This window comes from Brachyistius frenatus, unplaced genomic scaffold, assembly GCF_029030835.1.
Source record: "Brachyistius frenatus isolate BFR_SWC_R1_liver_20210118 unplaced genomic scaffold, ASM2903083v1 Contig_40, whole genome shotgun sequence".
Classification (NCBI taxonomy): Eukaryota; Metazoa; Chordata; class Actinopteri; family Embiotocidae; genus Brachyistius; species Brachyistius frenatus.
In genome coordinates, this window is record NW_027210639.1 from 2,632,391 (window position 1) to 2,660,067 (window position 27,677).

At 45.3% G+C, this 27,677-nt stretch overlaps 1 protein-coding gene across 4 annotated transcripts; it reads right to left on the reverse strand.

The window, feature by feature from the left end:
* Positions 1-385: 385 nt before the first annotated feature.
* dop1a (DOP1 leucine zipper like protein A) lies at positions 386-27,677 on the reverse strand. Of its 4 annotated transcripts, none has more exons than XM_069702174.1 (38): positions 27,639-27,677; positions 25,687-25,882; positions 25,373-25,554; positions 25,093-25,263; positions 23,695-23,884; positions 23,080-23,178; positions 22,400-22,499; positions 21,149-21,258; positions 20,195-20,309; positions 19,933-20,053; positions 19,338-19,457; positions 18,943-19,048; positions 17,291-17,320; positions 15,919-16,182; positions 12,793-13,321; positions 12,349-12,632; positions 12,104-12,256; positions 11,884-11,984; positions 11,460-11,725; positions 9,221-11,354; positions 8,848-8,959; positions 8,407-8,589; positions 7,936-8,061; positions 7,484-7,618; positions 6,173-6,228; positions 5,891-5,995; positions 5,634-5,700; positions 5,275-5,419; positions 4,658-4,737; positions 4,083-4,192; positions 3,682-3,831; positions 2,991-3,052; positions 2,408-2,560; positions 1,918-2,054; positions 1,769-1,824; positions 1,504-1,668; positions 1,161-1,290; positions 386-1,016 (listed from the first exon to the last, which is right to left on the reverse strand). In XM_069702174.1, exons 2-38 carry the CDS (start codon positions 25,822-25,824, stop codon positions 708-710), a joined length of 7,494 nt encoding a protein of 2,497 aa, XP_069558275.1. In that variant the 5' UTR covers positions 25,825-25,882; positions 27,639-27,677; the 3' UTR covers positions 386-707. The 4 variants fall into 4 exon arrangements, with proteins under 4 accessions (XP_069558275.1, XP_069558276.1, XP_069558274.1 ...); XM_069702175.1 differs by having other exon boundaries at positions 21,149-21,231; positions 27,342-27,674; XM_069702173.1 differs by having other exon boundaries at positions 27,342-27,674.

The window sequence follows — 27,677 nt, forward strand, 5'->3', positions numbered from 1 at the left end:
GGACCAGGACCGGTTTACAAACTGGTTGTGATGCCACAGTTGTCGCTGAGTTCAGCAAAGCTTTCCGCTTTCAGCAGGACAATTTGAAAACAGGCGTCTGAACAGGCATCACTCTGCACACTAAAGCTCAAACATCAGAGTAACACTGACTTAAACATTTTTTGAGTGAAGGATCTGAATACTTCTACCACAGCTGCATCTACTCCTACCATACGTCCAATATCAGTCTGCAGCAGGGAACTGCTTGCGCACACGCACACGCACACACACTGCCCAGAGTTTTATATCTGTTCATTTACACAGAGCCTTGCCAATGGGCAGAACTGTTATCTGCAAGTTCGTGATATTTCTAGTAGCATGACTTGCAGTGACATGGAGTCAGTGCTTTTTAAATGTCAGGAAGAGAGTGACCCTCCCATTAGAAATCTTTATTTATTAAGTCACATCAATATGGAATGACACAGCATCTTCACTTTGTCCTTAAGGACTCACATGAAATGTTAAAAGTCATCAAAGCTGCTCTTTATATACAAATAAGTAAAATTAAATACAGTAGCTTTTGAAAAGTAAAATAATCATTATAAATACAAAAAATGTACAAACTATTTCCCCCTTTTTCTATTCCCTGTTAGTTACTGAATGTACAAGTTGAGGTTTTTCACTAGTGTTGATCAGTTGTGTGTTAATCTCCTCCCCCGGTTGTGTTCTCACGTCTTGATCAGGCCCTCCAGAAAGTCTTTCTCCACCATCTCCTCGATGTTCTGCCGCGCTCGACTCCAGAACACCTTCTGGCTCTCCAGCTTGTGGCCCTCCTTGTGGCCGGGGAAGGAGGCGTCTGTGGGGTTGTGGGCGTAGGCGGGACCTGAGCGGCAGCTGGCCTTGCTGTTGAACACCTGGCTGAGCAGGTTGAAGAAGGGCAGCAGCTGCTCCATGCTGCGGATCACGTAGAGGGTGAGCATCAGGTGACCCGGCTCCCAGGACAGGGTTCTGGTGGAGCAGTCCTCCTCTGGGTTTTTCTATGGGAGGAGGAAACAAATACCATTTCAGTGAAGTAGAAAAGGTTCTTTAATGAGCGTATCCCTGAACGCACTCTTTGTGAGAGGCAGTCATGTGTCTCCATCATGTAATGACCTCATGCAGACGGAGGGCGGGTGAGATACCTTGGCTCGTTTCCTCAGTAGCTTCACTAGTCGGACCACGTAGGGCTTAAACTCTCTCTGATGAGTCCCCTGGCGTCGCACTTCCAACCCTGAATCGTCTGAAGCCTCTGGGATGAAGGCCCAGCGGTACCTGTAATGAGGCAGGGCTCGGTCACAAAGAGCACCCTTTTCATCTATTTATATAAACAATATGCCTGAGAACAAGCGATTCGTCTTAAAACTGTTATCACAGTGTAGCCACACATCCCAAGAAATAGCACACGGTCATGTCGGTTAGTGACTCTCTGACCCTCTCATCCCTATCACATGCAGCCTGTTGTGACCCCGGTTTATCTGCACTGACATCTGGAACTGAGGCAGGCTCTCGGGAGGCAGGGCCAACGCCAGATCCAGCAGCTTGCAGGCGGAGAGATAGAGGTTGAGCCAGCGCTGGCTGTTGTAGGAGGTGGAGAAGCCGTTCCCTCCAGAGTAGGTGGTCTCCAACCCAGCCACAGACGGCCCCGACGTCCTGGAGGAGAACGGGGAGGAGGAACCATTAAAGGAAGACAGGAGGGAGTCGTTGATGATGTTCATTTATCGCTTGGATTCGATTTCAACGCATAATGTACCTTGATATGTCTTCATCTGCTGTCAGCTCCTGCTCCATCAGTAGAAACACTTGAACCTGGAGGTATGAGTGAAGAGTGTCAGTGGGTCACAAAGAAAGAAACACATGTACTGTGAGAAAGAGTCTGTCGATGGATCGCGTGGCGCTCACCAGCTCGGTGATCATGGTGGGCCACAGGGAGGTGAGGTGCTGAGGTGACATGCGCAGCAGCAGCACTCTGAAGAACAGGAACACCTGAGCGTGAAGGATGGGCACCTGAGGCAGACGCAGGCTCTCCACCAGACGCTCTGAACACGCACAAATAAAAACCTGCTTGATTAAAGTGTTAAAACATGCAGGATATACTACAACTGCTGTAAGAACTTGCTCTGTCAGTGTGGCTGCGTGATACGAGGCTGTCAGGTGGTGGATATGATGTGAGCAGCGACTGAGTAGAGCCATCAAACCTCGTCCACACCTGATCCAGGTGATCAGGTTTTTCTGGGTTAAATGGTCTCCCGAAGCCACAATGTCACCTGAGGCTGCATGTCTGTGTAAAATGATCCCCGCTGTGTGTGTGTGTGTGTGTGTGTGTGTGTGTGTGTGTGTGTGTGTGTGTGTGTGTGTGTGTGTGTGTGTGTGTGTGTGTGTGTGTGTGTACCTTGGATGTCTGGCAGGTATTTCTGGTACTGGTCGACCTCACTGCTGTAGATGGTGAAGGCCAGGCGTTTGAGCAGCATGGCCCTCTGCTCCAGCTCAGCGTCTCTGTTGGTGAACAGACTCAGAGAGCTGCTCTGGGCGACAGCCACCCGGGCTGAAGGGAGAAACACACACACACACACACACACACACACACACACACACACACACACACACACACACACACACACACACACACACACACACACACACACACACACACACACACACACACACACACACACACACACACACGTTATTAGTCTACTTGCCACTGTCTTTTACCTTTCAATATCTGTATCATTAAAGCATTTTTTTTTGCAAGTTAAGAGGGATACAGACTTAATCTGGGTGAAACTGTAAGCCGACAATGATAAAAAAAAATTTAAAAAAAAGACTTTGCTGGATGCAGGTTTAATTCTGCCTGAGAATAAAGATGGAGCTCTGTGAGTGTCAGCTCGGAAAAACTCATCCGGTAAATGATCTGTGGCCGCAGCCAGAGTCTTTTAATAAATCAAACTTTAATAAGGAATCGTGAAGCTCACTCATGAGGTCTCTGAATGTGGTCTTGTCATGAGTCATCAGGTGGTCAATGATCGCTCTCCAGCTGGAAAAGGAGGAACATAATGTTAGACTTACACTCCATAAACAGAGACAAATTAACAAACTCAGCCCTCATATGTCCCTGAAGTTCTCTTTCAACGACTGTTAGAGGACTCTTGACTATTAATATACTTTACTTTAAAATGGACAGCAAACACAGTGTGGCTTCTTTTCATGCACATATATAAAAATACAATTTGATCAAAGACATTAACATTTCAACTTTTCATTGGACAACAAATGGCTGGATTTGTAGGTGTTACAACATTAAACCAAAAGCTAGAGAAAAATAAAAGGAAATACTGTTGATGAGTGTGATTTTCTTCTATATAAAATACTTTTTTTGTGTGGTTCAGTTGTTTGCAAGAAAAAAATACAACTGCAGTCTCTAACTGCTTTGGATGGTGTTGCCAACTTCACTTCTGCTGAAACCAAACTATAGCAGACGTAATCGCTGACTTTTCATTTTGGGGTGAAGTACTGCTTTAAAACGTAGTTTTTACTTCCAACTGTGAAACTGGTGCGAGTGTCGGGGTCTTCAGCGCATCTTGAGTTACTGTGTTTTGATCTCCGTCTCATCCTTTGCTGTAAATGTTCCTCCACACACACACTGAAGTGTCCTCATCTACTCACTGGCTGACGCAGGACGAGTCCATCTGGAAGAAGGTGTGGTCCATGAAGAGGTCGAAGGCCTCCTTCTTCCAGGCACGCCGGGTGTATTGGTACCCACTTAGACTGCTCAGCAGTTGGATACAGGCCCGGTAGCTGGGGGCGTTGTGAGCGCTGCCCGGAGAAACAGGAAGCAGAACACTTTCGTGTAAAACACACAGACACAGCTCAGTTTCACACTTAATCATTAATAATCCTTTTTAAAATAATAAGTTGAATTTGTTTTGATTTACTTGACATTTTAATGTGGTTTACTTCATATTTCATTTTTTGCAAAGTGAAGAGAAACATACAGAAGGATCGTTTGTTTATTACCGTCATTCCAGAGTTTAAATGTCACTGAGAACAAAGAGGTTCATTCACACCTGTGGTTGCGGAGGTAGGGCACGACGTAGTGCATGATATTAACCAGCAGTGGGATGACCTTCTCCTTCTCGTCACTGTAGAACACCATGTCCAACAGATGAGCCAGCACCTGACGAGGAAGTCCGCGTTCATGATGTCACACTTACGTCACATGGTTTCAGTAAACATGGCAACCGTGAGAGACGTTCTTCAAAAATTCAAATTAGTCCTGAAATATTAGGCTTCATTGATTCCACTGCACAGAGCAACGGTTTGACAAACAGCACTGCAGCATAAAACCCATTACTCTACAAGCACAGGCAACATCTGCATAATTAGCTCCAACACTGAGCAAAAACAGGCGAGATGGAAGAAGGCTGCCGCTGATTCATTTGTCCACTTCTACCACAGAACAACACTACAGCCACCAGATGGATTTATTGGTTTACTAATAATGACAGAGGACTTAGTGGACAGGGAGTTAGTGGACTGTCGGGTAAACACTGCTGGTCAGTGTGAGTGAGAGCAGCTTGAGACATAATCCAGAGGGACAATAGAAATAAGTGGGCGAGCCACTGACGGAGGGGTGTTTTACCTCGGCCAGCAGTGTGAGGGCGTGAACGCTGTATACTGATGGAGTGAAGCTGGAGGCCTCCATCACTGTGAGCATTAAATCTACAAAACACACATAAACCAACATTAGCAGCAGCTTCATCACAGATTATTAGACTGCCATGCTGGAGCATCCAAAACCTATTCAGAGGTCACATGCATTTTTTTTTGGAGCAGCTGGTATGTAAACAGAAGAATCAAAGTGCCCTTTTTTTTTTTTAACTGTGTTGCACCTAAATTTAGTGTCTAACATTCAGATTAAAGGTGGACTATGTTAATCCCTGACAGTGACAATGAGATTTGACCTTGAAATGGTCCATATGGCCTTCAGTCAGCTGCTAAGCATTTGTGTCATTAGGTGCTTTTACGACTGGGCTACGTGTGATTTCACTGTTATCACGCAGAAAGGAAGGTGACAAAATGTGTCACATGACACTAAATAAATCATAAATGTTACATGCGGAGCCTAAAATTAGCCGTCAGATTAGTATCAACAAGCTTTTGTACAGCAAAATCCAGCGACGCTGCTATCAGCCTTTACAGGCACTTTTTACAGTGCAGTTATAAAGTTCAAGCAGTGAGTTTGTGTATGCAGCGCACCTTCTACGTCAGCTTCCAGGTTGGCTCCATCCACGACGATCTGAGGAGAAGCCTTCACCTCCAGGTTTCTCCTCAGCCACGTGGTTTGCTCCAAAGAAGAGCCAGCGATCGTCCCGATGGCCTCCACCACTTTATGGGTCACGTCCTGAATACACACATCATGTTACTCCAGCATGATATCGTGTCCAATGTAATCATTTTACTGCGGTTCATTTTATCATCCTGCATGGCTGCAATGTATGAACCTAAAGTTAAACGTGTCATTGAGATGACAAATTTACACAATAACCAACAGAAAGGACGACATAATAGAAACAGTTGAGAGTTGAACAGGAGTCAAGAGTGTTTACAGTAACTACCTGCAGCTCTCGCTGGTCCTTCTTACTCTCCAGATTGGGATTCTTTAAAATAAACTCATTCAGAACTCTGGAGAGAAAAACAAAGGAAGAGTCATGATAAATGTGGAAGTGGGAGAGGGTGAAGTCGGACTGACTTATTCAGATCCACTAACATCCATCAACTGACAAATGCAAGTTTCACTGCGTTTCCCCTGATGTTGTGAGGATAAACAGATGCCTGTATGTTAATGACAGAAAGAGAAAGAAGAGAAACCAACCCCAGTATGAGAAACTGTCCCGGGGCAGGAAGGCCTAACTGAACAGCGTCCTTCAGCAGCGCCAGCAGCGACGGCCAGCTATCAACTAAACTGGAAACAGGGATCCTAGGAGGGAGGGAGGGAGAGACAGGGAGAGAGAGAGGGGGGGGGGGGCATCATCATAAATACAGAAAGGTGGCTGTAAGGTTCTGCACAAAGAGGACCTTGATAGAAAGCTTTGCATTAAATCGTAAAAGCTCTGTATTGTAAATATAAAGTGATGTTGGGAAGCAGCGCTCTCACCTCTGGACGTATGCGTAGAAGAACTGCAGCATGCAGACCTCCAGAGACAGGTGCTTCTGCAGAACAGTGAAAATATAATATCAATGTAATGAAGAACTGTGGACACCATCGTTGAATAAAAATCAAAGGACTACAATCAAACATGAATTATAATGCATTTAAAGAGGGAACGCATGACAACAGCCAACATATATTTCAGGTAACCGTTTCCTGTTTTCTTAAATGAATCATGGTCATGATATTGATGATTGTGTTCTCGTCCTTGCATTGTAATGCAAAATCAAAACCTGGTGCTTTGGTTTTGTTGTGATGTCATCATAAACAGACAGCAACTCTTACAGCCTTTCAGTGTGTTACGCTGAGGGAGAAGAAGATGAAGATAAAACCGTTTAAGCTAATGAATAATCAAGAATAGAATTAAAAATTATTTTTGCTGACTTATAAAGCTCTTCATGACCAGGCTCCATCGTATCTCGGAGATCTTATAGAACCATATAACCCTGACAGATCTTATAGAACCACATCATCCTGACAGAGATCTTCTCTCTCAGCCTGCTTGTGGTTCCCAGAGTTTAAAGAAGTAGAATGGGAGGCAGAGCTTCAGTTTTCAGGCTCCTCCCCTGTGGAACCAACCAGCTCCCAGTTTGTGTTCGAGGAGCAGAAACCCTCTCTAGCTTTAAGGTTAGACTCAAAACTTTTCTTTTTGATAAAGCTTATAGTTAGGGCTGCTCAGGTGGACCTGAACCAACCTGCAGTTATGCTGTTAAAAGCCGAGGCTGCTGGGGGACCTCGTGATGTGCTGAGCTTCTTATCTCTCAATCTTTAACTCTCTATAGACTCATATCTCACCATCACATCTCATTAACTTCATGCTTTTTCTCTCATAGTTTATGCTTATTGTCTGTTGCCTCTACATTCAGTTCTCTCGCTCACGTAGTTTCTGTTCTTTCTTTTGCAGATGGATCTGCATGTCTCTGCTCTGTGATTGTTGGCCCCACCAGCAGTTCTTCTCTTGTATCTCTATGCTGTCCTTTTCTCTCTCTGCTCACCCCAGTCTGAGCCTGGTTCTGTCGGAGGTTTCTTCCTGTTAAAGGGAGTTTTTCCTTCCCTCTGCTGGAGGTTTTTCTCCCGTCTGGCTTATGTGGGAATTGTTGAATTGTTGGGTTTCTCTATATAAAATTGTAAAGTCTTGCTGTAAGGACTTTAAATGTGTTAAGTGCCATGAAATAACCTTTGTTGTGACTTGGCCGCTATATAAATAAAATTGAATTGAATTGAATGGACTTCAGCAGCAGACACGTAAACACCAACCTTGTCCTTGGCGATGGCAGGCGGCTGTTTCAGGACCTCTTTGACTGTCTGCATCACAGTCTCGGTGCGCATGGCGCTCACCGACCGAACCAGCTCCACCAGCAGCAGCTGCTCTTCACTAGCGACAGGAATCACCTGAGAGACATCATCAACACTCAATAAGAGAAATACAAAGATTTACTATTTATTTATTGCACTCAAACGGAGACAAACTGCAGTCCGGGGATCTCCTGAAAGAAACGCAAAGAGAGAGACCAGAAATGTGGCATCATGTTTTACTAACAACACATTTATGCTCTGATTGCTTCTAGAAATGACTGCAACTGGCTGCTCACTATATTGAACAGAATGTAAACAAAGTATGGTTTAAACAATGAATGCAGGCATCGAGGCAGTAACAGATAAAAACAATCAAACTGTGTGTGGACTCTTTATTTTAATTTTTTTTTTACCTTATTTCTGACTGGAGTCTTGACCTGTTTCCTCTCATTCCAAACATAAGCTATTGCTGCCATGAAATGAGCCCCGTGGTTCATGGAGATCGGACCGAGCAGCTCCAGGATTTGCTGTCGGAGGTTCTGCAGAACCGATGGAAGCAAAGAAGGAAGATCAACTGACTAATCATGCAAGTAATTGAATCCATACTGTCACTAACGTCATACAGCAAGTAAAGGTAAACACCTTTCAGTGTTGTGTTAGCAACAACACAACTGCATGTAAGAAATAAATAAAATAGTGTTATTTCCAAAAACGTTTGGGGAGACATTTCATTCTCAGATATACAGTATGTCACATTTAACATATTAAGTGACACAAATAAATTGTCAGACAACATTTGATCAGGTTTAGTACAGCTCTTAATTATGACAGTAAATACAGTACTGAGTCTTTGATGGAAGAACTGTGATGTAACACTGATGTACCTTAGTGGAGCCCAGGTTGATGTTGGAGGTGGAGGCAGCAGAAGCAGCAGCTGGTTTGTCAGAGCTGTCGGCCTGGTGGAGGACGCTCCACAGCAGGGTGACAGAAGACATGATGGTGTGGAGGATGGACAGGATGCCTGAGCGAGCATCAGCCAGGTGCTTCTGGTCAACACTCACTTGTAACTGAATAGCAGAAGATGCAACGAGACACTCAGAACAGGTGTACGGGTAAGTATTGTACTAAACTGAAAATAATCCAATATATTAAAATATAGATCAACCTTACAAACGTATCAAATGAAGATGTACATGTCTAACATACAACCCGAGGCCTACATTTAGAATTGGTGCATATGAACAGGTGTATTTAAAGGACTGTGGACATTCATTGAGGTGTGAAAATGCAATCTGCTGCAATTGTGTGGTTCACAGCGCCCTCACCTGGTGGTACTGGGAAGTAGGATCCAGCAGACAGTAATGGATGATGGCTGTTACCCCCTCCAGCACAGTCAGAATGAGGTCAGGAGGGATGCACAGAGCCATCCACTGTGGCCTAGAAGATAGACGGAGAAGATGTAGCTTAAACGATACACATTTTTGAATGTATATATATATTTCATCATGTCAACGTAAACATGAATAATTTTACACTCTAAGCATGCTTGGCACATTAGGCGGCAGAATGATGTAGGAGTATGCCATTTCATCTGATGGTCAAGGGTGCCCTCTGGTGACCAAGCCTTGCTATGTCATCTCATTACACTGTACTGTCAGAGTGTTCAGTTTTTAATCAGATCCATGCCGACATTAATACCTGGTGTCAATTATCCCGGACTCGTAGCGGTACTGCTGGAGAAGATTATCCAGGTTCCTGCAGAGCTGCAGAGTGACTGAGGCCACCACCCTCCTCAGCACTCGGCCCATGTACGGCAGGGTGGCTGTGATGAGTCCGATCCACTGGGGATGCATCTTACACGCATGGTGCTGATGCAGCGCCCTGATCACTGCACACAGGAACATTCCCTGTGCCGTTAGCGGCTGTCCGTGGAGGTACTGCAGTGATGTCATTGGCTGCTGAGGGTTGACGTGCTCCACTTCCCCACCCAGGATCTCGAACCCTGCCCCAGGGCCGCCGCCTCCCGTCCCTCCACCTCCCGCCCCTCCTCCCACAGGACCTCCTTCTCCTCCCTCGTCGGCCGGCACCAGGACCCTGTGCTCCAGTACGACGAGACTCTGCAGCAGTCTGAGCAACTGAGACTGGACGGCGCTGCAGCTGTCGATCTGGTCCTCTGACAGGTTGATGACACTGTCCTCTGAGAGACCCTCCTCCACCGAGGCCACGTTGACGCCCGCCACCCGTTGCTCGTGCCACTTCTGGGCGCTGAATATGGAAGACAGCAGGCAGTGAAGAACCACCTTCTGAACTTTGCACTTGGAGAGGACATCGCTGATGAAACTAGCGAAGCCCTTAGCTGAGCCCCCGGTGGCTTTGGCGAGCTCACTGAAAAGGAGAGTCAAGACCTCGACACTGGTCAGCTGCATGGCCCGGTTCCCCGCCAAGTCCTGAGGGCCTGCTGCCACATGCACAGAGTAGTAGCTTCTCAGGAAGTAGAGGCAGAGCGAGATGATGATCTCCAGGTACATGGCGCTGCGGAACGAGTGGGAGTGGGAGTCCTGGGGGATGGGGCAGTAAAAGTCTTTTCCCATGACGGAGACCCTGTGACGGGCCAGGAGGTTCTGGAGCAGAGACAGCTGTGGAGTGTAGGTGTTGTTGATGCTGGTGGTGGAGATAGCACTGACAAACCCTGAGGGAGCTGCTCTGAGCATGGCTGCGATGGCTGACAGGGCGTGGAGGGAGCGGGAGGAGTCGTACAGCTGGAGGTAGAGCAGGACGTGCTGGTAGAGCGGATGGATGTTAAAGCGAGGCGGCGAAGAGGATGACCTGCATCCCGTGACACTGACACCCCCGACAGTCCCTCCAGAGCCCCCGCTGGGTGAGCCCGTGTCACTCTCGATCTCCGATACCTCACCTTCGCCGCAGCTGTACCAGTTCTCCAGATCCAGACTGTCCCCGAAGAAAATACTGGGTGGCCGCAGTTTGTTCGCTTGAATTGCTGCCTTTCTCTGCCTCTCCTCCTCTTTCCTCTTCGTCTTTTTGATCTTGGGCTTTGCCCCTGGAGACTTGTCTGCCAGCCTCTCCAAGATCTTCCCTTTAAGGCTGAGCTGGGTGCTGCTATGGCTACGTTTGCGGGCCTGAGGGTCGTCCACCTGCAGGTTGTGGTCTGGGGTGGCTGGGTCGGAGCTGTCTGGCAACGTGACGATGGAAGGTGATGAACTATGGCGGGTGATGCCCTCTTTGTGCTCCTCCTCTGCTGCCATATCAGCCGGTGTGACAGAGAAGAACTCCAGCGTGCCTCCGGCTAATATCTCCGGCACAGTCTGGTGGTTGGAAATATGAGGAGGGCCGATATCCAGCCGGGGAGCGGTGGAGTTATCTGAGGACATGCTGTCAGTGTCCGTTTGGGGCCAGTTTTCAGGTGGAAATGAGACCTCAAGAGCTCCCTCATCCACTAAACTCAGAACCCTGTCGATGAGCTCTTTTATAACACTGGACACAACTTCCTCTATAGATTCCTCCGACAAGTCATCTGAGGAACCAGGCTGTCGCTCTGAGCCATTTACGGTGCTGCTGACCCCCTCTGGTTCCTCGAAGCTGCCATTTTCCACTGGAGATGAATGGGAACCACTGGAGTCTGAGCTCTGGGGCTCCCCCTTCTGGTCAGCTGGCTGATATTCACCAGCTAGTTGCAAGTTCTCACTGCTCAGGCTCAGTATAGACAGGCTGTCACTCAAGGGGTTAACAGTCAGGCAGAACGGCTCCATGTCGCCCAGTGCAAGACCTCGGAGCTCCTCCCGTCCAACCCTGTCACCTGGGATCTGACTGAAGTCTAATGAAAAGAAAGAGGAGAGAAGAAATGTTTATATGAAGTGATGCAAAACATGTTCTTACCATAATTATTCTAAGTCACAAGAGAGTTAATGCAAGTGCTCACTGTCTGAGAAGCCACAGTCTCTGGTGTAGATGGGTTCTGATGGGTCCTGTTCATGCGGGTCAGGGAAGACCTGGGCCCAGTGGCGCTGTGCCTGGACCCTCTGAATGGAGACTCTGTGGGTCTTGGGGTGAAGCAAAAGGAGGAGGAGAGGTTCGAGGACCCGGGCGATGTCGTGTCTCTGCAGGACCTGATTCAGCCAAGCCCGACCAACCGCACTCGTACACGGGTCCCAATAACTCAGGCTGTCTAGCATGATGAAAAGAGATCTGGGGGACAAAGTGAGAGGAGGTGTGGAGAGGCGAACAGTGTGGATAACAGAAGGGGGAAATTAAAAATCAAGGGAAAAGACAGTTGATGGTAACAACTTTAGTAATGGTGAAACCCGAAGAAAACATTTCCACATGCTCGACAGATCCCAACATACCTGTCAAATGTGCGACTAAAAGGGGAAGACTTGGTGATGTTCAGATCTCGTGTTAAATGCCACAGCACAGAAAACTTGACGTGGGCCTCCAGACGAATTCTCTGAAGGAAAAATGTACTTTATCAGGGATTTCATGGAGAGTTTATGTGCGTTAACTAAAAAAAGTCGGTGAGTTCTTGTATGATTCTGTCTTAAGAGGGACGGTGTCTGCTTTGCTGACCTTGTCACTATGCATGAGTTGCTGGCTGATGACGTCCTCACAGATGCTGGAGGAGGGACCCAGGTTGTGAAGCTGATAGAAGAGCTCCACGCTGCGCTGATGGTGCTGAGGGGTTCCCTCACTTAGTTGGTCCCACAAGATAAGAGCCACACTCTGAGCGAGAGGTTGGAGATCAAACAAGGTCAAGAGTGTTGAATAAATGTTTTGAACAATATCTCTGCGGTGCCCTGAATCAACATCTCTACCTTGAAGAAGTCTGTCTTGTCAGCGATGTACTTCAGGATTCCCTGGGTGAGTGGTGGCCTGATGACCACAGCCACTCGACCCTGGCTGGGGCTCATTGGCTGGGCGGACTCCGAGCTGCCGCCAGATGCCTCACTCTCTGCGGTCACCATGGCAACTGACTGGGTAAGTCCCACTAGGTCCATGAGCAGGGAGATGGCTACACCCTGCAGGCTGAAGTCACTGGCCAGGCAACAGGAGTCCATCAGGGTCTGAAGCCACACTGGAGGTCTGACCTGCTCACTGTCTGTATGGAGGCAGACGGGTGTAAAGCAGGACATCTTTATTATGCTCTTAGAGGGTTTAAACAAACTCCAAATATTCAAATGATATCTCAAGTACTCACAGCAATAACACGCATATTGTAAAGGACTTGGTGAAAGACAGAGGTTGCCTTCATCACTTACCAGATGGCTCCTCCTGTGTGGGGGAGGACTTGAGGTTGCCCTCTGCGATGTAGACGGGGAAACTGGAACACTCTAGGAAAAGCTGGCAGGTAGCAGTGAAGGCAGCAACACACTCTCTCTGGACCATCCCGGATCCTGAGCACGATGACTCCTGATGATCACTGTGCTGGGGATCCTCTGGAACCAGGGTCCCCGAGTGCAGGACCTCTCCTCTCGGGCCCTCGGCTTTGTCCACCGGCCCAGGGACAATGTACAAGGTGATGAGGCGGGAGAGGAACTGCTGGAAGTGCTCCAGGCAGCACTGCATGACCGGTTTGTCCAGAGGTTTGGTCTGGGATGGGCCCGAGGAGCGACGGCCCGTTTTGAGCGCAGGGTGGGGATGAGGGGGCCGTTCGGTGTCCTCTGGCCCGTCTCCCTGGTACTGGACAAATTCTGTGAAGCCGCTTTCAGAGGAACGACCGCTGGGAGGATTCTCTCCATCCTCGAACACATCCCCGCTGCCAGGTACCTCCAGAGTGGAAGGGAGAGTCTGTCAAGCAGAGTGGAGAAGGCAAAGAGGAAAAAAATAAAATGATGTGTTGCTCAATGCAATGAAAATATAGCAAGTATGCAGATTTTGTACATTTAAAAAAAAAAATGTCTCTGTTGCCACTGTTTTTCTGAGTCTGACTTTTAGTTTCCAAATGCTTTTTAAACAGAACACAGTAACAACACGCTGCATCCTTAACTGAAGTGCAAGTGTGGTTCTACTAATACTAATTACAATGCAATGTTGTTTACTTTGTGTATTTAAGTCTCACTGTTTTTGGATCTACCAAAGAATACTCCTTTAAAAAGAGCTCAGTTTAAACACTCAACACATTCACGCTTCTTTAGCTTCTCATGCCATTGGCAGCTAAACATGCATCTAGTCATCCAAAGTGGAAAGATGAATTGTAAGAGATGTAAACAAACTACTGATCATACAACCGAGTTCCTCTACGTTAAAACAGAAAACAAGAAAGGCATTAAACTACTGTTCAAACGAAGTGTAATAAATAAATAATAATTAGAATAAGTAACTTTATTTCAGTGAGAAATGGTTGCCATCATTTTTGCAGTCTGGAGTTGAGTGTTATGTTCAATAAATCTTGAAATGCTCTTCACGCCCACACAGATGTTGTCAGTGACCCGGCCGATCAGACTTGTACTCCGGGTAAAGTTAGGGGGCCTGAACGGGAAACTGTGTGATGTCACAAAACGTACACAGGAGAGTGGAGGAGATGCCTGTTCACTACAGTGTGTGCACGCTCCGACAGTCCTGAGTAGAGGTCGAACCAGGCAACACAAGTGGAAACACGTTTTAAAGGTCCACTCATGGACATTTTGTCACATCTTTACTAGTCAGAGCATGTAAAGCACAGGTTTAACTGATCAGCCTGGTGAAGGCTCACTCCAGTGAACGTCTTTCACCTGAATGGACTGGAGCCTTTTATAAAGTTATTAAATACAACTGTGCTTTTTCTGAGTGGCTTATTAAAATACCTATAGCTGTAAAAAGAATTGCCTGGTGATCAAACAAAAGGCTAAACCTACAACAGGTTTGCAACCTGCGTAAGCTGATTGAGGGGTGATTTAATGGAAGGATGACACAGTGGCTGTCTAGTTCATTAATGTTGAGCACCATAGAAATGTTGCACTACTATAAACTCATCTATCCCTATAATATATTTGACTGTATAATACACCGCAGGCAGTAATGCAGGACACTTTATGGCAATTTATATGGCGGTACTGAATTTAGAAGATTTCTGAATCGAGCTTCATTTCAAACCTGATGCAGTATGTTGATTTGTCAGGTATTTAATTCTTCTTTCTATAAAACGCAATTCATCACAACACATACTGATATTTGTTATACTTCATCCATAATCCATACACCTGGAACACCTAGAATTTATTCAGTCAAACATTTGTACTCTGTTTAGGCACTATTCAGTGTGTGTGTCTAATGATTAGTTTAATGGTGGCTGTCTCCCAATAGACACACAGCGCTGTGTACACCGGCCTTCACACAGTACGAGCTGAATACACAGCTGCTGGGTCTGACCGGAGGGACGTGTGCAGACCGAACTGTACACCAGGGAGGCATCCTGCTGCAGACAGACCGACAGACTTCGGTTCTTACAATTCTTTGTCCCAGTCATCCTTTGGGGGCCTCGGGGCTTCCTGCGGTACATTTTGATCGAGGCAGCGTGCACATTCTGGAGCCTGGACTCAGATGGCACGTTCCCTATACGCCCCTCAGGGCGGGGGCGGCGGCGTTATCGTATTCAGTGGATGTATGCAGGATGTTTTCCACTCTGATGGGTACGGCACACCCTGGAGGCATCTCAGACTAGTTTACTCCTCTACTTCCCAAAGAGAAAAAAGGCTGATGGGCTCAGCTGCTGGATAACCATCTTCTGTCTTTCTACTCGTCCTCTCTGCTGCCCCTCTCGGGTCTCCCTCCAGCCATCCTGCCCAGATATCCATCTATCTCTGGGCAGAGGACTGACTGACTGAACTTTCAATCACAGCTCACTGCGCTCTTTCACTTAAACAACCAGGTTGTTGGACGGGGACCAGGAGGACCAGGACAGCCAAACGAAGCATTTGTTCGGAACAAGTCTTCAAATGCCTCGTGTCGAGGGAGTGTAGGACGGCAGGGCCACCCAGCCAACTGCAGTACAGGCCAGGAGGCAACAGGAGGCCCTGCTCAGGGACCAGGACACACCATCAGAGCCTGAACTGAAGGGTTTCTGGGCAGTAACTTGTAGGGTAAGTGGGTCGAGTAGGTCAAACAAGGATTTGATCTGTCTATGGGAACAACGGGGCTTTTGATAAAAGATTTGAAAGGATCAAAGACAGAACAGAATTCATCTGGCAACACTCGTCAAAGTCAGAGGTTGGCATAGCAGTGTTTTTGTTTTGATGCTTGTAAAAAAAAAACTAAAAAACTTACATTTCTGACTGGCAACTCATAAACTGATACTCTAAACTTATCATTGTTAAAGTGGCAGAAAACAACCGAATTAATATCTGCGCCTGATAAAAAGCCACATTGACCTTTCACTCTCATGAAACATCTGGAACCACTTCACTCACCCGTTTGTCCTCCATGTCTCTGCTTTTGTCACTTGCTGAGTTCGAGGAGCCGGTGGAGCTGGAGAGGCCCTGAACCTGGGGGCCCGGGGGCAGGGCCAGAGGAGACACCAGCGGAGGCTGCACTTTGCTGAGGATCTTGGAGCAGAGACGAAGGCAGTGGGTGAGCTCCCCGAGGCCGAGGGCCTGCAGGTGACAGGTCAGAGCCGCCATCATCCGCAGCAGCAGCTGAGGGAGATGCTCTGTCTGGATCTCGATGTACGTCTCCTAGACATGTTGAAAATTCAAAAACAACAAACTCAGAACTGAGTTGAAGAATTTAAAGTCTAATTACTGGGCATTAGGAAGGTGCACATGATATAATAGTATTAAGGCTGTTAGCTAAGGCTGATGATGGGCTTTTATTTAAATCTTCAAAATAGTTTGCTTGATTAAATGTCATTAAATTCACATTCACGGGTAGAACTGACTTGTTCTTTCTTCTCCCTCTGATTCTCAAAGTGGAAATCTAACAAATGTATTGTATTCTTTAAACATATACTGATTAATTTAATGTTTTATGGTTTCAGCAAAGATTTTCAATATTTTCATGTAGCGAAATCGCAGAGGGTCTTTTACTAAAGAGCTTATCTAAAAGTGTTAAAATTTTACAGATATAAAATATCCGGAAAAAACACTATTAGCTCCTTTTAATTCAATTTTAAATATATCAATATTTTAAAAACCCAACAATGTTAATGTGCCCATTTGCTGCTGTTAAACATTATGTGAGACGTTTTGTCTTAAGACACCTCTCTCTTCATGTGAATTTGTTTTTATCTGGTTAAAACAAAAAATCATGTTTTATTGAAAATAAGAAGTCTCTTTGGGTTTAGGTCAAACTGAAGTACCTAATTATAGATTGGATTTAGTAGTCTATACGGATTACAAAGTAATTTTACTGAATGAGCAAAACACATTTTTATGAAACAAAAAATGCAAAAATAACACCAACATGATAAAATAAGCATTAAATCATGCGCTAAATTAAAACAGTCATATTTCTTAAAAATATGAGCACTGCAGTGGCAGAGAACTGCATGCATGATGAACAAAAGCAAGTACACACTGGGCGGAGATTTCATTTTCACAAGATCCACACCAAACAGCCGGGTCAGTTTTCAGCATGTTATGATGACTGTTACAATCCTTTGGGCTCATGTTGTTGTTTTGGCAGTAAAATATGACAACAAGGGAGTCACTCTGAACTGATCACTCAAAGTGGGGAAAGGAACATAGAAAGGCCAGAGGGATGTTGGCAGGACGTTGCAGAAATGTTATCGTAGCCTCAGTGAAGCAGGGCGAGGTGAAAAAGCAGGAAAGAGCAGTACTTTACCTGGCAGATTACCCTCATGCTTCTAGTAGGCTTCAAGGAGAAAGAGCAGATAGTTTGAACAGAGAGGAGCAAGCAGAGCACAGGCCACACAACACTTTGTTTGCACACACACACACACACACACACACACACACACACACACACACACACACACACACACACACTCTCTCTCTCTCTCTCTCTCTCTCTCTCTCTCTCAAGCATTTAAACAGGGTAATAATAGAGTGAGGGATTTCCAAACTATTCAGATTGGAAATACAGTCTGGACGAGCAAATTTCTAAGACGCAAACAATGTTTTTGGCAGGGAGTTAAAACACAGGTGTTTGGAACCTGTGTAGGGACTGCACACATAAAACACACAGACACAGAACTGACAGGAGGAACGTACACACACCCTAATGGTGGCCGTAACATCCCAACACTGAACCCAGAAACTGAGTTGGAGGACAAATCTGTCAACATGGATGTCAAATTGTGAATGTTTGTGAAGGTACTTGCAGGGAACAGTGGATTTAAGAAGGAGGTGAGTGAGATTGAGACTGAGATTGAAAGCCCAAGCAGGGGTGACAAAAGACTGGAGGAGAGAAAGGATGTGGTAGAGCTGGAAAATCAAGAAAGGAAAATTGTGAGCAAACAGAAACCCATAAAGGGAAATAAAGGACAGGAAGAAAGGATGAACAGCGCAGAGAGGGGATGTCACACCAAACAATATGTTTGTGTTAAGTGGATGCAATAATTCTGGAAACATGAAGCAGTAATAGGAGATACAGGACAATAATACCATCATGTGAAATAGCAGACCGCATTAGAATATATAAACACTTCAAACTGTCCAAATCCTGTAAAGTTCCTGCTATTGTTTGTGAGACAGTTAGTAACTGTTGTGGTGATCCACACACAACATTCAAAGAGGCTAACCTTCTGTTGTCCAGGCTAACGTAGCGATAGCTCATAACGTGAGATCAGAGCTGCTCATAACATTAATTGGCTATCGTCATTACACTTCAGTGGAAGTATAATGTTGGACATGCATGTGTGTTTGTGTGTGTTAGCACATCATGAGAGCAGCAGGGTTTTTTTTAATAAAAACGTTTGTGTGATAAATATTGATTTGAATGGGGGGGTTTTTTGGTACACAACTTGATATTGACCATGATGTCATTTCAATGTTACAAACTACAACATTTCTGGTGTCGTGACATCCCGAGACAGCAAATGAAATGCAGAACAAAAAATAAACCTCCAAAAGACAAATAAACAAAGAGAATAATTACAATAGGGCCTAATAACAGTAATAAGAACAGCAAGAAGGTGTGATGGAATATGAATGCAAGAAGTTTTAACAGATTTTAATAGTAAATGATAGTCAAAGTGAAGTTAAAGTGAAGAGATGGAAAGAAAGTAAAAGGGAAAGAAACATACAGATGGAGACAGAAAAAGGAAAGAAGGAAGGAAGGAAGGAAGGAAGAAAGAAAGAAAGAAAGAAAGAAAGAAAGAAAGAAAGAAAGAAAGAAAGAAAGAAAGAAAGAAAGAAAGAAAGAAAGAAAGAAAGAAAGAAAGAAAGAAAGAAAGAAAGAAAGAAAGAAAGAAAGAAAGAAAGAAAGAAAGAAAGAAAGGAAAGAAAGAAAGGAGGAAAGAAGGAAAGTCTCACCAAGGAAACAATATCGAGCAGAAAGTCCACCAGCTGACAGAACTCCACCAGAGAGAGTTCAGGAGGATCTGAGCTTCCAGCTCGTGTGCTGCTGTTCACTGTCCTCCTGCAACACAGGAAGGTTTTACATTATTCTCACTGGAATGCAAAGTGGGGAAAGTCTATTGGAACATATTCCCTGATACCAGCAGAGCAATGTTTCAACACCACAATGGTCCGAAACAAGAGCAGCAGAGCAGCAGCCGCTCTTCTACTCTTCATGATGAAGAAACCTCCAGCTGCATCTCAAAGTTGCTCCAGAACCGGAACAGCAACTTTAGTCTTTCCAACATTTACACCATAACTCTCATGTGTCTGTATGTGTGCATATGTACACGTTTATTTAACATACAGACCTGCAGCACTCCTCAAACCAGCGAGCGATGTAGTCCCACATGTAGTACGGCTCAAATGAATTGAACAGGAGATTGGCTGTTTTAATCAGTTCTGCCGTTTTCTTGTTCTCTCGAAGTTTACTACGAAAAAAAGGAGCATGAGCATCATTGTGTTTGTGTTTCTCCTGCACAACACAGTATGTCACAGCTCACAGTATCAGATAAGTGACAGAATAAATACTAAAAAAAAATTGTTTTACCCGTCTTCGTGCCCAATTTGTTGTAGTCTTAATTCAATGTTTCTCTCATTGTACAATATTTCAAATACTGTAATTCTGGACACATTTGACAACGTTTGTCTTATGGAACACGTCATACAGGGATCAGCTCCTCTTCTCAGGTAGTTTGTAACACAAGAACAACCTCGTATCAGTTCCCAGGAGGAGTAGCAAGTGCTTTAAGTCAATTCGTGTCGTGTATAGTATTAATCTTATATTCTGTTTTCAGGGTGACTCTGTAACATCTATCCCAGGATGAGATTGATCTGTTTATGTTTTATAATATCTCCTGTGTAAATAGAAACAGCCCGGACGGGTGAGTAGCGGACCGGACAGACCTGCTGAGGTGTGTGTGATCTTTGCTGAATGGACTCTGGTTCTGGAGGTCCAGCTCGGTTCTGCACTGTGTGTAAAGAGTCCGAAACACCTCAATCAGAACATCCTCCAGGATGGCCGGTCCTGCAGACACACAGACAGAACAGTACGTGACATTCAGAACACAGAGGATGGATACACAGTTCAGTTTATGTGGCCGGCTGCTTGTATGACTCGTACTATATTTACGAGTCTGTTTTATCTACACGTTGACAAACTGGTTACCAAGCTCTGGTTTGTCCAGCAGACTGATCAGGATGCGAAATGGCTTAAGGTCATGCATGAGAATGCTCTCCTCTTCTCCGCCTCGGGCCTTGCCCTGCAGGATCCCCACCATCGCCTGAAAACACAACGACACACACACACACACACACACACACACACACACACACACACACACACACACACACACACACACACACACACACACACACACACACACACACCTCTATTACAATCGAGATAAGAACATATCTGTGAACTCCAGAGTTACCTCGGACACAGTGGAGGACATTTGCTTTTCATCTTTTTATCTAATTCACTTTTTTCACAATAGCAGAACCAATTTCATATCTGCATAGACGCTCTTTCAATTTCTGCTCTTTCTGTGTGCGTGTTTCACGCTTCGTCAGCCACATAATTGGTTGGACCATGGAACAGACGGTCCCTGTAGTACCAACCTTCTCCCTATAGGGGAGCTCCTATAACCATCTCTGAGCAGATGGCAGCAGAGGAGCAACAAAAAAGAAACATATCAAAAATACAAAACAAAAACAAATCCCCCCCCCCCCCTCCCCGTTCCAACCCCTGGAGTACCAGAGCGGATCACGTGCCAGGAGGGCTGGAGCTGTTTTGAGTGTGACAGGACAGATGACACAAGAACTGAGAACCGTCTTCAAAGCTCGGGCTGCTGGGAATAGGAGCAAAAAGCAGCAGGACGTACAGTATATGCTCCCCCAGAGAGGAGGTGAGGGAACAGAAGGATGAAAGGGGATCGACAAAAGATCTGCTAAATTCAGGACAAACCCCAACCAACAGTCAGTAAACGCTTCCCCATCCCACATGTATACGCGTCCAATCACAAGAGACGTCGTTTGGGGATTATTTGGGAAGCCAGTTTTACACATAGGAAGCATGTTTCTTTGGTGACCTGGATATGTGAGTAGCTTGAAAGCTCACCTGGACCAGCATGTCCTTGGAGAAGGTGTTGAAGTAGTGGCTAGCGTGCTCCTCTGGGTTGCTCTGTCGAGTGCTGCGGGGACCTATTTTCACCCCATTGTTGTCAAAGCCTTTAAAGAATAAAGACACAGATGTACATCGAGCACGTTCAAGGACAAGGAAAGATGCGACACACTTATCCAGAGAGGAACACATGGAGATTGACTCCACTGAGATGAACTATTTGTGTGATCGGACATTTCTGTTATACACGACTTCTTTTACAGTTAATCATCTTCTTTTTCTTCTTCTTCTTCCTGCTTTTTAAACTCCTGATGGCCGTCGGCAGCGTAAGTAAGATTTCAGCTGTGGTACAGTAAAGGATGTCTTAGCCTGCTTCTCACTAGACGGCGGACCACATTCAGACCAGGCTGCTCAATATGTAATGAACAGTTAAACAAAATACCAACAAACTGCTAGTCATGAGGCCATTCACCCCACAGGACAATGAGTAGCCTTCATTGTGAAAACCAAACTCTGGCTGATCTAGTGTCTGACTGACAGATACAGGTACAGTCAAACTGTTCTGTGCATCTCAGCTTCAGACCCTGACCCGATTTGTTCCTTCTTATTTCTGCTGATGCAGAAATTTGATATATTCTAGTTATTTGAATGAAAGAGCTTGACACATTCAGTGTCCATCTTTTAGCCATACTGACACTTACCAGTGTGTTCACCCACAGTGAGTTGCAGAAAAGAGAAAATAAAGTAAGACAAAGGCAACAGCAGATACAAGCCTACTGTCTGCTCCGAAGAACAGAAACACAAGTCACAGAACAGAACAATGTGTTTGTGTGTCAGCGTTCCTGTTATTTTCTATAAGTCCTGTTCTATATGAATCAAAGTTGCTTCAAGATCTTACATTATTAATGCTAAAACAGAAAACAGGTTAACAAATGAGTGAAGGTAACAATTCTCAAAAACCTTACGCTTTCCCAAATGAAAGTTTGCGTTACACTAGTTTGCAGAAATGATTAAAAAGCACCTGTGTGATTCCATAATATTCCACAAATTACACGATGGGTAGGAACACTCATATATCAGCTTGTCAGTACTGTGTGTGTGTGTGTGTGTGTGTGTGTGTGTGTGTGTGTGTGTGTGTGTGTGTGTGTGTGTGTGTGTGTGTGTGTGTGTGTGTGTGTGTGTGTGTGTGTGTGTGTGTGTGTGTGTGTGTGTGTGTGTGTGTGTGTGTGTGTGTGTGTGTTTTCGCACCCAGCAGCCAGGCGTAGAGTCTACGATTGAGGGACATGTCTCTTCTCAGAACCACATGCAAAGCTGCACACAGGATCCGGATCATGTCAGGGCGAGTCGCCTGAACACAACACATCAGAACATTTGTGACCGTGTCCCTTTCAGACACACACACACACACACACACACACACACACACACACACACACACACACACACACACACACACACACACACACACACACACACACACACACACACACACACACACACACATTAAGGACGGAGGACTGCAGATGTCAGATAGGAGCTGCGTCCCGGTTCTGACAGGTCCAGAAATGTCTTGAGGCGAAGGATTTAACAAGCAGCCAGCATGAGTCACCAAGCTGACTGCCTCAGAGGTCTCATCATGATCACACAGAAAGAGACAGCGACACACATACACCATGTTCATATCAGAATATATATCAATATTATATGGATGTTTTGGTCTCAAAAACTGATCATCATTATCATACTGCAGACACCACACAGGCAGGAAGTTTCCCCTTCTCAACACACCCACACACACACACACACACACACACACACACACACACACACACACACACACACACACACACACACACACACACACACACACACACACACACACACACACACACACACACACACACACACACACACACAGTGTCCATTACCTGGCTCATATGGAAGGGGAAGCAGAAGAGGATCAGGTCCAGAGTGCTCCTCTGCACCAAAACACTGGAGTCCTGGACTGAGGTACTGACCGCCTCCACCTGGTGGAAACACAAACATGTCATTGTGCATAAAAGCCGACAGATTCAGATCCATTAAGTGACCCAGGTTAAACCTGTGCTAAAAGTCAATCTGATTTAAAGAGTAACGACGTGTCAAACACTACTTAAACATGGTTATCATTTCATGTGAAGAGGTGGTGAGCTGAACACGTTCAGGCTGCTCCTAATGAAACACTTTCTCATACTTCCATTGAGTGAGTGTGACTCTTTATGTCTGCTGATTCATCCGGCGGCTGCCGGCACCTCGTGCTCGATGGTACAAACTGCACACATTTCAGACTTTTTTGTGTAAATCAAGTGTTTAATCGTGATTCTTACACAAAGCGTGCATGTTGACACAAAAATCAAACACTAAACCTGATGGAAAAAAGAACTGCTGCTTAAATAAACCAAAGCAGCAAAACATCAGCATTCATTTTCCAATAAAGCGGTATAGTGTATTTTGTACATTAGCGCCATCACTGAAAAAGTCAACAAGGATATTCTGTCACGTACCATGAGCTCGATGTCACTGCCCATGACGTAGAGCTGGTCCTCCATGGACAGCTTGCGGTTGAGGTGCAGCAGAACAAAGGACACCCCAGGGAGCCGCACAGCAGGGCTGGTCAGGATGCTGCCCCACAAGGCACTGTAGAAGGCCGACTGCTCCACCGCTGCAGCTACCTTCTCCAACAAGGTGTTGGTTCTACAGGAAACGCACACAGGACACGGTGACCAGCCTTATTAGTACACGTCAGCATTTACCTCCAACCACACTGGCACTGCTAATGATGCAAAGCTGTTACTGTGAGAAACACTGAGACTAAAAGAAGCTGAAATCTGCAGGAAGAAAGCGGTTTATATTGGCAAATTCCACCTTGGACATCATCGTGGCAACTGAGATGATGAAAGGTGGCTGTTACGTTTGCATACTGGGGTTTCTGAGAAATATATGCATTCATCTGGCTGCATTTGTCTTGAGAATTTCACTTGCATATGTTATTGTCCAAGGTCGACATGTTCGTTTCTAAGGAGGTTTTTCAGACAGTCTGAGCTGAGCACTCAACTGAAAAAGAGCTGAAATAATGTGATCAGTGTCGTGGGATGAGCACCATGGAGCTCGGCTCTTAAATGCACCAGTTGTAAAATATTTCAGTAAACAATAATCCAAGAAGCTGAATCAACTTCTCAGAATAAACTTTTGTATAAAATGAGTGGAAACTGAATTCGTTAAACAGCAAACAGTAACAATTAATATTTAATAATACCAGCATTAATGCACACATAAATAAGCTTCTTTTTTTTATATAACAGACCATTTGAAAAGTTATAGCAGAGAAAGCACAGGTGTTTTTAATAATAGTAATTACAGTCAGTATTACCTGCTGAGAACCTTTGATTTGATTTGATTTGATTTTATAGAAACTAAAGCAGGTTAAAGGATCTACTATGATGCTCACCCTCTGGACCAACTGTGGCACCATGATTTAACTGAAACTACAGTGCCCTCTAGCTTTAGATGGGATGAATCATTTCCTGAATGTCTGGGATATCATTCACAACTAAATCTACAAATAATTGTCTGAGGGAATAAATTCAATGAATGAATAATATGCTTCCAGTTTGTAGAACAGTTATCTTGGTCTAGTACTTGTGCAAAATTTTCTGTGGATTATTGTCATGTGCAACACAAGAACAGTGTTGGTTTGAGAAGTCTACACTAGTATTTAGTGTGGACAGACAGAAGCCTGAGGCGTGGAAAATATTCATCTCATATATCTCATGTATCATTAATTCAATCTGCAATCATTTCCTTTCCACATAATGCAATAAAGTGCTTTCTCCTAATGGCCTGTACCAACAGCCACGTTACATTATCCCATGACGTCCTCTCTCCCTTCATGTTCTCCTTACCTGTCGTAGTACTCCGAACCCTCCTCCAGTCCAGGCAGGACCCCTGTCAGCAGCCCCTGCAGGCCTGGCTTCAGAGTCTTCCCCAGGGGCAGGTAGTAGGTCTCATAGAGCCCCAGCAGCACAGGCTTCACAGACATAGCAGCATTGGAGAGTAAGGGGAAGAGCCCAGAGCTGCAGGGATAGGGAAGACACAGCAAATGTTAAGACCTCATAACAGATAAAAAAAATAAAAAAAAAAAAAATTCTTTGCTGGCTCTTGAACGTGGCAGAGCAATATTACCTGTAAAGAAAGAGGTCTTTGGCCAGCCTCTTGGGTCCGATGATCTTGAAGATGATCTCATAGGTCTCCAAAGCCTTGCGGTGGACTCCGCTGGGCAGGGCAGGGTGGAGGCACTGGGCCAGCCGTTTTCCTATCGTCAGCTTCTTGGGAACCACGTGGTATTTTGCATTGTTCTGCAAAACCTGAGACATAATTGTTTAATAAGAGACATGCAGACAGACATTGTGACAACTAGAATGATCATCTGTTCAGTTCCTACAAGCAATACAATTGTAGTGCAGAGAAAGCCAAGCTGTGGCCAGTGTTATTCTTACCTTGTTGAGCTTGCCCAGTGCAGAGATGAGATCTGCCCACTCACTGGAGTACTCAAAGTTCTTGAGGGCTTTGTCCACTGCTGCCACATAGTTCCTGTACTTGGAGTCACTGAGCAGCTCCACTTCCTCTGCATTCATTCTCCTGGGTGGTTGTTATGCTAAAGTACAACACCAGCCGCACACATGTACATCACACCTGAAACACAGAAAACAGAAGGACGTGAGACAAAGGAGGTCCGAGATTGTAAGCTGAGGTTTAGTCATCTTTATGCTTAACCATGAAATAAAAAGCCCGAAACTATCAATCAAAACCCGAGTGGAGCTGATGCCATTTTAATAGACCGAGTGATGTCTGACCTGGGTAGCTATTACAATATTTGATTGTTGTGTTTGGGACTGAAACATGACAGCTGACACATTGAATCACAGAATGACTTCCCTAAAAACAAGCAAGGAGAAGAGGAGTCTTAACTTCACCACAACGTTGTTGTCGTCTCTCCTTTCAGGAAAACAACTATTTTAAAGGAAAGGAATTTCACAGTGAGCTATTTGTATTGTATGAGTTTCTAATTTAAGTGGGACTAAAAGAGATCCACGTATATTTGCAGATTTTTCACGAACACTTTCACTTGTCAGAGAAGGAAAGGTGGAACTAACAGCATTAACTGTGACTCGGTACCAATTTATGGAAAGCCGGGAAAACATGTCAGTGAGTCATCGTGCTCAATGCTGCCAGAGGTGAAAGAAAATATCGATATACTTGACTATCACGATATTGGGTTTTGTGATACTGCATTGGTTGTCAAAGATACTGTATTGATTTTAATTAGTAGTTTACATGCAAAGGTTCGTTTTGTGTTTATACCCAAACACTAGATAGCAGCTGTTGAAACCTCTCTTCAGCCATTTGACCCGAACAATTTAAACTGAAACAGGAAACGGCATACGGACACACGCATAACATGTATACAATAACAGATTTGCTCAAATTAAAGTTTTTAAATATCACAGTATTGTCTTTTGCAATTTACGTCACACCGTTACGCGGCACCGTGGTGACGTAACGGTGTGGTCATCGCCTCAATAATCATCATTATGACATTAATATGATCGTGGACAATAGGACACTATTATGATCGTGGACAATAGGACATGGGACACTATCGTATCACGACACCCATCTCACCGCCTCCGTTAACGTTATTCACCTCACCTGTGGTGTCATGTCAAAATGTCCGCCGTGTAAAACGCCGGTGTCCTACAGATGTGTGACATCAGCCTGGGGACATGTTTATTCAAACGTCCTCTCAGACTGAAGCAGCACAATGGTGGAAAATACAGAGAAATGCAACGTGAGAAGTTAGTTTGTGACAGCGGGCACTTCCGCTCTGAAACTTGAGGCTGTCACGTGTCAACAATAACACAGTAACGGCGCCGCTCAGGTGTGTTTACCTTCCTCGGGGGGGACATAAATCACGACAAAACGCACCTTCACAGGTGGAAATATGACCGAAATGTAACGTCGCTGCTGTGAATGTTTGTGAGGTGACTGTTACAGGAGCACGTCAGCTAGCCGCCACCTCTCCACGGGCTGGGTGAGGTTATCCCAGCTGACGGAGGTTTTTACCTGAGACACGAAGACTCACGGAGCTTACCGTCAGAGTGACTTCATTCAATCATGTCGACGGTAAAATAAATAAATAAATACAAAAAAAAAACGGCTGACAACGTCAAGAAGGGGACTCGCGGGCTCGCTGCTGTCAGGCAGGCCGGTTTGAACGGAGGGCCGCTCGGACGATCAGAGAAGGACGACCGTGATCTTCTACATGTTCTCGTTTCCTCTTTGCCTTTTCCAGCTCCGTGTAAATAAAGGTCCGTCAGTCGCTCCCAGTTGCCGGAGACACAAAGCTAAACGATTGACAGCTCCCAGACTGCACTGCAGATTAGCTCACCGTCCAACCAGTCTTCCGCTTGGACGTCTTCCGCCTCTC